The following is a 10,908-nucleotide window of genomic DNA, read 5'->3' on the forward strand; positions in this document are numbered from 1 at the left end:
GGCCGGCATGAAAGTGTGACGGTCTGTAACACGAGCTGTTGAAGCTCAATAGAGCTCAATTGACCGCGTACTACAGCTGCGTGGGTTGGGTTTGGCGCTGCTTGAGTAAGTCGCACTTGGCTTCTCGCAATGTGTTTGATAAAGCCGAACTTGAAGGTCACGCTTGCCCGCTCCAACGTTGTTGTCGCGTTGGACGCGCTTACTTCTCACCAATGCGTGGTGAATTTTGCGTCGGTTTATCGTCCTTCCTCTCGTATGCTAAACGCTGTCAATTCTCTCGAGAAAGTCGCTAATGTGGCGCCAGACTCGCCTCACTACTTCTCTTGATCTTCGTGCATGTTGGTTCTCCGCAGTTCGCTCCAATCTGGCCTTATATGCGCTAGGTTGGCCAAATAAACACCTCTTCTGTCCCGCACGGAGTTTCACTCGTATGATCCTCAGAGTACCTCCGCTATCGAGCCCTCTCATCATCTATTAGGTCAAAATCAACGTGTCCCAGTACGGGTCCGTGCGTTTTGCTTTTTTATTATACTCCATTCGAATGATGAACTTGGTAGCGAGGCACTTCATGTTGCTCTCATCGACGACATAGACCACCTTTACACGAATAATGCTTCAGCTCCCCTTCAAGCTGGGGCTGGTTTACGCCAGCTCTACGAATTTGGATTGTACTCCCATTGTGCCTATGTTAATAGCTCCGCCGGGAGATGCACCAACACCTCAATTCAACAAGAATTCCGACCTTACGAAGCCCTCACGTCCGACATGCGTGCAAACTATACTGACATTACGAATTTTATTTTGAGTGGAACGACTTTCGCAAACTCGAACTCGCTGGGGCATAGTTCTCGAGCAGCATACTGGATGCTGCTGTTAGGCACCATATGCGCAGCAATCGCCCTCTTCACGTATGATTGGCCTCTTTCCATGGGATCAAGCTACTAACAAGATTCCTAGAGGCGTAGCTAAATACAGCTTTACTTTCTTCATCTCAACCGGCTTTTCCGTTCTTGGAAGTGTTTTCATCCTTATTGGCGCGAGTATCTGGACGACACTCATAAAGAGAGCTGAGACTGTCAATTCCATTATGATTGGAAATGCCTCAAACCCGGTGTCTGTGGGCATTCAGGTTTCGTCTGGCCCCGCACTATTCCTCATGTGGGCCTCCTTCGCGTCACTATTTGTTTCGGTGGTACCATACATGATTAGTTGCTGTACCTACCGTGGATAGAAGAATATCTATTGCTGCTTAGTCAGCGAACCACCCCCTCTTCCTCAACCACCATGTCGGCCCTTCTCAGCACACAACAGAATCTAGAGGATGCGTCAACACTGGTTTCGGAGTTCATCTATAGTCCGTTATCTACCCCTGCCACCCAATTTCAGCTCAAATGCACTAGGTCTCGACAACATTCCCAATGAAGTTGCCCATCTCCTACAGGAAATCAAGGAACTGGACACCAAAGTGCAAGGTGCGAAACAGCGTATATAATCATAACGAGATTCACCCACTGCTTCTATTAGATTTGCAACAAGAAATCGACAAGGATTCTGCACGGTACATTCGGCACTCACTCAAGGCATCCAATTCAGCGTCGTCATCACTTGCCAATTCCCCTTCCCCAGTTTCGAATCTCCCACGACCACCCTCCCCAAAATCTCAAGCCATTCCGCCAAAAATTGCCAAGGCCTACGAAGAGATCCATGCTCTATCTGCCGAGAAAGTAGCATTGGCTCAGCGCATCATCGATCTTGTGACTCGGACTCGAGCACGATTGGACGCCGAGCTGACAAAAGTGAGAATACTCCAGGGCGAGCCTCCCGACCCTCTCGCTCGCAGCAATTCGCTTGTGGCAGCCCCACTCGACGGTGAAGTCTACATTGGAGCCTCTCGAAACCCCGTCGGCTATGCTGAGACCCAACGGAATCCTCTGGCTTCCTCCACGTCCTCTGTAGACATTCGACAACAAGCAGTTGCCACTTCAGTATCAGCAGCTTCTGCTTCTGCTCAGCCTCCGTTGAAGAGTGCGCTCTAGTGCGCTGGATATGTGAATAAACTAACTATGTATTCCTTAGAACGTCGAGTTACAACCCAAACGTCAACCCCAGTCAAGCTTGCCCCCGTCACTCCGGTTCAAACACCACGACGGTCGCAGTCGCCATTAACTAGCGGTGTTCATGCCAATGCAGCCGCCGCCCAACCCAAACGATCTCGGCTGTCCCGCCAAATCCATCCTCGTGAAGATTTAGACTTGGACGCAGAAGGCGAGGAAGAAGGTGAAGGCGAGGGAGATGGAGACGGCGAAGATGAGAATCTTTACTGCTTTTGTCAAAAACAAAGCTATGGCGATATGATTGCATGTGACAACGACGACTGCCCATATGAATGGGTGAGTCGGTTGAACTTGCCATTGTCCTTTGCTCAATGTTCTAGTTCCATCTCTCTTGTGTGCAACTCACACAGCCGACACCAGAGAAGTGGTATTGCAAAGAATGCATTGACAAAGGTTTCGGGCCTGGCGGTCGAAAGGGCCGGAAACGGTGAAGCTTATGTAATTATGAGGGTGTGTCTACAAAGAAATCTATATGCCCTATTGTTCGGTTGAAGAAAGGCCCAAAGCTGTAAATGTGGTTTACTGGACGTGTTTTAAGTTTGGTGAATGTTGAAGGAAATGTAGGTGGTGGTACAGTTGTGACGAAGACCACTATTATTTCTACGTGTCGCATATCGTCCGTATGAAGCCACTGGAGCAAGTCGTCTGTGTATCTGTCCAGTGCCAAATGAGTGACACAAATGAATTTTGCCAGCGTCGAGCGTAGTTTGCCGTCAAGGTCTCTCCCCAGATCTGTCGCTTCAAAGTGGAGATGCACGTGAGTTATTCGCCCCTGCGCCAACTGTTCGATGTCTCCCGCGTCCTGTGCGGCCAAGAGTCGCCATGGAAGGCTCAAAAATTGGAGGTTTGGCATCCACGACAATCGAAGCGAGGGTCCCATGTAGATAAAGGGAGAAAGAATGCACGAATAATGGAAAGTGTGCAGGCCCTGAAGCCTGTCTCTGATAACAGCCTCCATTTCCTTTGTTGCGGACAACTTGGACCCTGTCAGCGCGAGTACCTTTACGCGTGGCTTGAAAAACTCGGGGTCGCGGCTCTGGGCAAAGCTGACAAACTTATCCACTTTAGCAGGGTTGAGAACAATGGTGTGGTAAGCAATCCAGCCAATCCTGAGAGGAGGGGTAGACTTAGCACCCAGAACTTTTTTTTGCACAAAGGGGCTTCACCATGTGTTGATTTCTTTCGACAGTACGAGTAGATTCACGACATGCTGTCGGTCGAAATATATGCTGTTCCATGCCGAGGCTTCCAACACAAGTCGAAGGATGTCGCATGGCAGTTCCCTAAACACGGAAGGAAGTATTTCGGTGGCGGGTCGCGGAGAGGCAAGGGTATTGGAATGGTTCATGAGTTGACGGTCTACGTCATGGGATTGCCTGGTTGTGAAAACAAGAGAACGTAACCGGCGTAGAACATGCATGGATGGTGGTGGTCGAGGTCAAAGGGCCGTTTGTCCAGACTTCAAACTTCAATTAATCACAGGGACGTGACGACGGGATTTTCATTCTTCGCCCGCCTCCGAACCAGGCTGCACCTCCACAACCTGGCCATCATCTAATATTACTCTAAATCGCACTGCGAAACGACTTCAGAGGGAGGAGCTGAAGGTGGTATAGAAGACGCACAAAGTTCATACGGTATACCCTTTGCCTTCCTAACACTCGTGAAGTAAACAGTACCAGAACCTGCTGTCATTAACGCAACCTTGAGCAGTCAGTATTGACGCTCACCCAGAGATCCCCTTATCCGGAAACTGACATCGATGTTCCCCTGCAACTGGTTAATCTAAACGAGGTGAGCAGAGTTTCTCGCATGGCACTTGTAACATGCCTGTCCATGAATTATTGGATAACCATTGAGCCACCATTCTGGTTGGGGTCGGATGGCAAGGCCCAAAGAATCACGCAATTGTGAATCGGCCTTCAAAGTTCGTATGATTTGTTTGACCACGGATGAAGTGCACTTGGTTTCGTTGGTTACATAAGTAAGAAACGCGGCCCAGCCAGCTACAACGATAGCGGTGACACCCAACACCGTTGGCCAGCGTCGCTAGAAGTATTACTCAGTATTTGGTGAAGCAACAACAAATGAACATGCACCTCTATCCGTGGGAGGTCTCGGTGAGACTTGAAATTCGAATAGAGCGCTGACTTATCCTGTGCGGGGCTATCACTGAAGCATCGTATCTGCTGCGTTGGGCGAAGCGGCCGTCGAAACGCGGGAAACGTGAGTAGACGGGAACGAAGCATATTTCTGAGCGTGATCCGAACGTCATCTCTTCGAAGCTTGCCGTCACAATAGGTCACGTCCCGTCGCCTTTTCCTCTTTACACAACTACTCTCTTTGAGCCGCGCGTGTTTCACAAGTTTCCTCCGAATTCAGAGACGAAAAACTCCTTGTTCTTCATCGTTTTTCGCAAACATCATTGTCTCCATGCGATTCAACGAATCAGACTACCGTAACTCTTCACGCTGGCGGTTACTGGGGTCCTAGTCGGCTACAACAGCCGTGCGCGGGCCCCCTGTGACTCGCCCTAACCCTAGTGCAGGACATACACCTACCAATCCATTCTCCTCCTTGTCTGTCAGATACACTGGCGGCGCCTGACATTCTGCATCATGTTTGAGAATTCGGACGCATTTTCGGGGGGTACTTAAGGCGGTATGGTTTTACGACCGTAACCTGAATCCCCATGTCGCTTTCTCAAGTACCTCTCCTCACTCTAAGCTCCAAATCAAGCCTAATCGACTGGGTCCTTATCCCTGGGATAGTTTCAGCGACCTCCGCCGCTCTTCTCCTAGCCCAGCTACTCTGGACCACAACGCTGACTCACGTTTTCTCTAAACGACGTGATGCGCTCCTTACGCCGGCCGACGCTGCAAAGAGCAGGCACACATTTGTTTTTGACCTTTCCCGGTCAGCCTCATGTGTGATCCTCTTTGCGATGTCCATTTCTCCTTTAGCGGACATCAATTGGTACCCTTCCTATTCCGCTCTACCCTCGTTCTCACTACGAATTAGGCTCTCGATCTCTCTCCCCGTTACATTCTTTTATGCGGCAGTTCTGTCCATTGCATCCATCAACGTCCGCAGTAAGGCTCGTCGACTATTCGTCAGGCACCTCGATACACTCCTTCTCGTCGTCTTCTCGATATACGTCTATCGGGATCTGCTGCCTCTCGCCACCTACCACGATAAACCACTTGATGCACCCGAGGGTTGGACCTTATGGGTTAAGATAGCCCTTCTGTTGTTTGCCGCTGTCGTTGCACCCTTGTTGATGCCGCGCGAGTACATTCCTGTTGACCCTCGAGTGCGTTGGTTGTTTCTCCTATCTTGCTTGCTCAATAATATTCCTTAGGACCCATCATCCGTTCCCAACCCTGAACAAACGGCTTCGATACTCTCTGCTGTGTTTTGCTTTTTCTTGGACTCGCTGGTGCTGAAAGGCAGTTCATCCTTAGGTTAGCATATGTTTCTTCACCTTGGGCTACATTTAAAAGCCTCATCAGACCAACTCCCTCCACTGGCCGACTACGACATGGCTAAACATGTTAGGGACAAGAGCTTTTCTGTAAGTTTCAGTCCTTTCTTTTCCAATGTATTGATTCAAGACAGTCTTTGGGAGTGTCTTCCCCGAACAAAAAACATGTTTTCTTTGGCCTTGTGTGGTGTTTCCGTACCGAATATCTTGTGATGGCCTTCTCTATGATTGTCATGGGGGTTATGAACTTCGCTTCTCCCCTAGGAATTAATCGGCTGCTCAAGTCAGTCAACCCTCCCTTGCTTGACGTCTCGTTCAACTTCATACAGCTATTTGGAAGATCCCGAGTCAAATCGCACTTTCCCACCTTGGGTTTGGATTATTTGCATGTTCATCGGTCCTACTGCGCGTTCTGCTGCATTGCAGTGGTACTCCCTTTATGCCACCCGCACTCGGGTCCGTTGTGAAGCCATCATAACGGAGCTTGTTTTTGAGCACGCCCTTCGCATGCGTGTCAAAGCGGAAACCTCTCAGAACAACACAGGTCTAGGAACAGAGAAAGACACGGAAACTTTCCAAGCCAATCTTGTCGGTAAAATCACCAATCTAGTGACAACGGACCTGGCTAATATCCTGGGCGGCATTCATATCTTGATGTTACTGGTTTTAATACCGATTGAAACTGCGCTCTCCATTGTATTCCTCTATAAAGTGCTGGGCTGGGCCGCGTTTGTTGGGTTAGCCATGATACTGGCGCTCTTTCCTGCTCCTGGATATGTGGCAAAGCTCCTCAAAGGTTTGTGTTCCATGTGCACCGTTCTCTTTAGCGAACTCGAGGTTGGCAGTTGTTCAGCAAGAACGTCTCAAAAAAACCGACGCTCGTGTACAGGTTGTGACTGAGAGTGAGTGGCCCTTAGATTCCGATGTTCAGTCCAAGTGATTGATGCGGATATTATAGCCATGAGTGTGCTGCGAACGGTGAAACTGTACCTTGATCTGCTTGCACAATGGTTCGCAACTGAACCTCTTGTAGCTTAGGATGGGAGCGCCAGATGAAAGATCGTATCAACGTGAAGCGAGAGGAAGAGCTCATTTGGATCTGGAAACGCCAAATGCTACAGCTACTTGATGGAAATGTTCAGTCAGTCTACACCACTTTCAACATTCACCACTCACAAGCTATGCTCAGATTTATCATTCCGATCACAACCATGTTAGCAACCTTTGCAACATAGTAAATGCCTAAACTCCCATTTCAGCGTGATATATAACTAATTATCCGCAGTGTTGGTCGTTTTTTTGCTTGAGATCAGGGTTGCTGATTTCAAGGACAGACGATCCTTATGGGGCAAAGTCTGAACGCTTCAAAAGTGTTCTCATCACTAGCTATCTTCGAAGTTCTTCGGAACCAACTTGGCTGGGTTCTCCGTTACCTGAACCTATCGATTACTGCCAAAGTCTCATTAGACCGTGTTGACGAATTTCTGCGCAAGGTATGCTTAAAATTTTATTGTGTGCTGTGCCCTGAACGCAGTGCCACGCAGACAGAATTACTCGATCACTATGCACTTTCCAGTGAATCGCCACCAGCCATACCACAAGATGACAGAATCGGTTTCCGTGATGCTACATTTTCCTGGACCAGCGAACATATTGATGGCACACACACACCTTCTCACCGCCGATTCTTGTTGAGAATTGACGGTGAGCTGTTGTTCAAGCCTGGATGCATCAATCTTGTCGTTGGACCCACGGGTTCTGGCAAAACATCATTGATCATGGCTCTTTTGGGTGTGTAGAAAATGCTGACTCGCACGCTTACGCTAACATTCATCAGGCGAAATGCACTTTATTCCGTCTGGACCCTCGTCCTGGTATAATCTTCCGCGTGCAAAGGGTGTTTCCTATGCTGCTCAGGAATCATGGGTTCAGAATGTTCGTTTCTCCTTCTTCCCCGCCCCTCATATTTAATGCTCGCCGGCAGGAAACGATCAAAGAAAACATTCTGTTTGGCGCGGAATACGACGAAGAACGTTACAAAAAGGTCATCTACCAGTGTGCCCTTGAACGTGACCTGGAACTGTTTGACGCTGGGGATGCCACGTGAGCCGATTTTGTCCTCGCGCACGGAGGTCAACTCATCGTTCATTCCAGTGAGGTTGGTGAAAAAGGTCTTACTCTCAGTGGTGGGCAAAAGGTAATCCAAATGTGATTGCACATTATTTGTTTGCTAACATTTCCAGGCTCGAGTCACTCTCGCTCGCGCCATCTACTCCAACACCGAAATTATTCTGTTGGACGATGTTTTGGCTGCCCTCGATGTGCATACCAGCAAGTGGATCGTCGACAAGTGCTTCCGTGGAGACCTCATCAAGGGCCGCACTATTATTTTGGTGACCCACAATGTCGCCATGGCCAAACCGATTGCAAGCTATGTCGTTTCAATGGACGTTGATGGGACGATTCATAGCCATGGCTCGATTACGGAAGCCCTTGCCCATGATGAGGTGCTTGCGGAAGAGCTAAGCAAGGACGAAAAAAACCTGGACGAAAAAACAGACGGAGTAGACCCTGCTGCTGCGCCGGTTGAACCCAAGTCGGATGGAAAGTTGATCGTCGCAGAAGAAGTCGAGGAGGGCCACGTCAGCATGGACTCGCTCAAGCTCTATATTCGTGGCCTTGCAGGAAATCATCCCACGTTCTTTGTGTTGGCTTGCTTGCTTGGTTTAGGCAGCAGTCAACTTTCCTTAACCAGCCAATCTTGGTATCTTGGACGATGGGCCGAGTAAATTCCATGTTACCCCTGGAAACTTTTCGTTGACGGCCATAGGCAATATGACATCGTTCCGCCGTCCCAGGTTGACGTTGCACATTATCTAGGCTTCTTCAGTGCGTTTATTTTTCCCCCGCGACACTCAGTGTTCGAACGTTAGCCAGTGTTTTTCGTGATCGGGACCATGGGCTTCTACATCACGAGTTTTGCTTTATATAGAACTGGTGTTTTCAGAGCCTCGAAAACCCTCCACCAGCGACTCGTTGAAGCAGTTTCTGGGACAACTTTCAGGTGATCAATCAGTTCTTGCTTTGATACGCCATGATCAACTGCTTACATGAGCTATCAGATGGCTAGACACCACCCCTACATCACGTGTTATCACGAGGTATTTTCCTCGTCCAATGCTTACGATGATGCGGTAATTGGCGTATAGATGCACAATAGACATTCAATCCATCGACATAACCCTCCCAGGATCACTTTGGAGTCTCATTGGTCAGTTTTGTTCAATGATATGGTACACTTGGCTGAATGAATTTGAAGAGATGTCACTGGGAATGCTGGTTGAGTTCATCATTGTCATAGTATATACCCCGACTTTCCTGCTCCCTGGACTTGTCGTTGGGGGCTTAGGTTGGCATTGTCCACATTATAAAATTAGGAAGCTAATACTTACTACAAGGTGCTTGGTGTGGTGTAGGTCTCAATCTCTTTGGCATGCAGCCCTTCTGAAGTTGAGAAACCAGCAACTATATATCACAGCCCAACTCCCGTTGAAACGCGAAATGAGCGTTGCCAAAGCACCTATACTAGGACAGTACGTGTTGCTCAATCTCTTCCGTCCCCAAGTTATCAGGCTGATTGATACTGGCAGCATCAGTACGGTGATGGCAGGACTTGGTGCATTTCTATCGCTCCGCAAAGCTATCAACTGATACTGTTTCCTCAGTGTCCATTCGCGCCTATGGTGCCCAGGCCGCAAGTGTTGAAACCTCTCTTTCTCGAATTGACAGATACAGCCGGTAGACAACTTCGTCTAAACTACTATTCTTCTTACCTTGCTGAAGCGCCGCGCGGACATTCCACAACCTGAACCGATGGATTGCACTGCGTGTGGACATTCTTGGGGCACTTTTTGTGCGTTGATCCGGTGCTCATGGCTTGGTATTCACCCTGTTTATAGACCACATCTCTGGCATATTACCTCGTATATTATCAGAATGCCAGAAACTCAGAGGTCGGATTTGTTTTGAAGTTGGCCGTTTCGTTCAGCAGCATGATACTGTGGTGGGTAAGTGAACACTAATATTATCAAGTCGAACATGTCTCAAGTTTGTGTAGGTGCGACTGGTCAACGACTTCGAGATAGAAGGCAATTCTTTGGAGCGAATCCGAGGCTACATCGAGATTGAGCAGGAGCCGAAACCAACGTCAGCTGGTGTACCGCCTGCTTCTTGGCCAACTAGCGGAACGCTGCACGCAACCGGGTTATCAGCTAGGTACTCCGCCGACGGCCCCAAGGTGTTGGAAAATATCTCATTCGACATTAAATCTGGTGAACATGTGGGCATAGGTGAGCGGACACGACCGTTTGGTGAAAGTTCTAATATCCGAACCAGTTGGTCGCACTGGCTCTGGAAAGGTCGGTTTTCGGTATAATCATGATTGGTGCAAACTCTTATACTCCTCGTAGAGCACCTTAACCTTGGCACTGCTTCGCACGATTTTCACTGAGGGCAAGGTGTTATATGATGGCATCCCCATTTCGTCTCTCAATTTGGACGCGCTTCGGTCCAACATTACCATCATCCCTCAAATTGTGAGACCATCTCAACGACACGAACCAAACACTCACCCGTTAATTGTAGCCTGAACTGCTGACCGGCAGCTTGCGAAAGAATCTGGATGTGTTCGACCAGTATGATGATGCCACGCTCAACAGCGCGCTTCGTGCGGCTGGGTTGTTTGCACTCCAGAGCGAGATGGATGAAGGCCGGATTACACTTGACTCCGAGATTGCCAGCGGCGGAGGCAATCTATCGGTTGGTCAACGCCAAATCCTCGCGCTGGGTACGGAAACTCCAAGTTTATTCGGCCATGGATGGCTGATTCTTTACTAGCACGGGCCATTGTTCGTGGTAGCAAGTTGTTGATCCTTGACGAAGCCACCTCCGCGATTGACTACAAAACGGACGCTGTGATCCAATCATCGCTTCGGAATGAACTGCCGAAAGACACCACCCTCCTCACGGTCGCTCACAGGCTGCAAACCATTATGGACGCCGATAAAATTGTGCGTTGTTGACATTGCCAAATGCCCTCAACTGACCAGATGTAGATGGTGCTCGACGCTGGTCGCATTGTAGGTGTTGTTGTTTTTCTTAACCACAATTACTTGATAAACCTAATAGGTCGAGTTCGACTCCCCAAGAGAGCTGCTCAAGAACAAGAACGGCAAACTCCGGGCTCTCGTCGACGAGTCGGGAGACAGAGATTTGTTGTACAAGATGGCAGGCCTCGTTTGAATGCAATGG

At 48.9% G+C, this 10,908-nt stretch overlaps 5 protein-coding genes across 5 annotated transcripts; 3 read left to right on the forward strand and 2 right to left on the reverse strand.

Moving 5' to 3' along the window:
- Positions 1-38: 38 nt before the first annotated feature.
- MIND_00448400 (uncharacterized protein) lies at positions 39-1,231 on the forward strand (the record flags this gene model as incomplete). The annotated part of the gene is made up of 6 exons (XM_037361298.1): positions 39-253; positions 305-338; positions 384-428; positions 479-504; positions 558-908; positions 958-1,231. The coding sequence occupies exons 1-6, from the start codon at positions 213-215 to the stop codon at positions 1,229-1,231; spliced, it is 771 nt and encodes a 256-aa protein (XP_037221590.1). The 5' UTR covers positions 39-212.
- A 53-nt stretch (positions 1,232-1,284) lies between these two features.
- Positions 1,285-2,545, forward strand: MIND_00448500 (Chromatin modification-related protein; the record flags this gene model as incomplete). The annotated part of the gene is made up of 5 exons (XM_037361299.1): positions 1,285-1,354; positions 1,401-1,472; positions 1,525-2,025; positions 2,077-2,390; positions 2,435-2,545. The coding sequence occupies 5 exons, from the start codon at positions 1,285-1,287 to the stop codon at positions 2,543-2,545; spliced, it is 1,068 nt and encodes a 355-aa protein (XP_037221591.1).
- An 11-nt stretch (positions 2,546-2,556) lies between these two features.
- Positions 2,557-3,534, reverse strand: MIND_00448600 (uncharacterized protein; the record flags this gene model as incomplete). Its single annotated transcript, XM_037361300.1, has 2 exons — positions 2,557-3,223; positions 3,281-3,534. 2 exons carry the CDS (start codon positions 3,532-3,534, stop codon positions 2,557-2,559), a joined length of 921 nt encoding a protein of 306 aa, XP_037221592.1.
- Positions 3,535-3,615: 81 nt separating this feature from the next.
- On the reverse strand, positions 3,616-4,363 carry MIND_00448700 (Cytochrome oxidase complex assembly protein; the record flags this gene model as incomplete). Its single annotated transcript, XM_037361301.1, has 5 exons — positions 3,616-3,689; positions 3,740-3,799; positions 3,845-3,899; positions 3,945-4,163; positions 4,214-4,363. The coding sequence occupies 5 exons, from the start codon at positions 4,361-4,363 to the stop codon at positions 3,616-3,618; spliced, it is 558 nt and encodes a 185-aa protein (XP_037221593.1).
- Positions 4,364-4,806: 443 nt separating this feature from the next.
- On the forward strand, positions 4,807-10,899 carry MIND_00448800 (ATP-binding cassette transporter; the record flags this gene model as incomplete). Its single annotated transcript, XM_037361302.1, has 34 exons — positions 4,807-5,090; positions 5,136-5,427; positions 5,476-5,578; positions 5,627-5,688; positions 5,733-5,881; positions 5,928-6,394; positions 6,444-6,500; positions 6,557-6,584; positions 6,632-6,739; positions 6,788-6,811; positions 6,953-7,091; positions 7,143-7,389; positions 7,436-7,533; positions 7,583-7,701; positions 7,753-7,795; positions 7,842-8,383; positions 8,429-8,487; positions 8,536-8,662; positions 8,721-8,759; positions 8,808-8,869; positions 8,918-9,007; positions 9,057-9,070; positions 9,121-9,191; positions 9,249-9,274; positions 9,324-9,396; positions 9,442-9,511; positions 9,558-9,665; positions 9,716-9,947; positions 9,994-10,016; positions 10,068-10,193; positions 10,243-10,444; positions 10,495-10,667; positions 10,713-10,736; positions 10,786-10,899. 34 exons carry the CDS (start codon positions 4,807-4,809, stop codon positions 10,897-10,899), a joined length of 4,395 nt encoding a protein of 1,464 aa, XP_037221594.1.
- Between the last annotated feature and the right edge of the window lie 9 nt (positions 10,900-10,908).

The sequence above is a fragment of the Mycena indigotica genome (genome assembly GCF_014461135.1).
Source record: "Mycena indigotica strain 171206Taipei chromosome Unknown Mind.scaff0004, whole genome shotgun sequence".
Lineage (NCBI taxonomy): Eukaryota > Fungi > Basidiomycota > Agaricomycetes > Agaricales > Mycenaceae > Mycena > Mycena indigotica.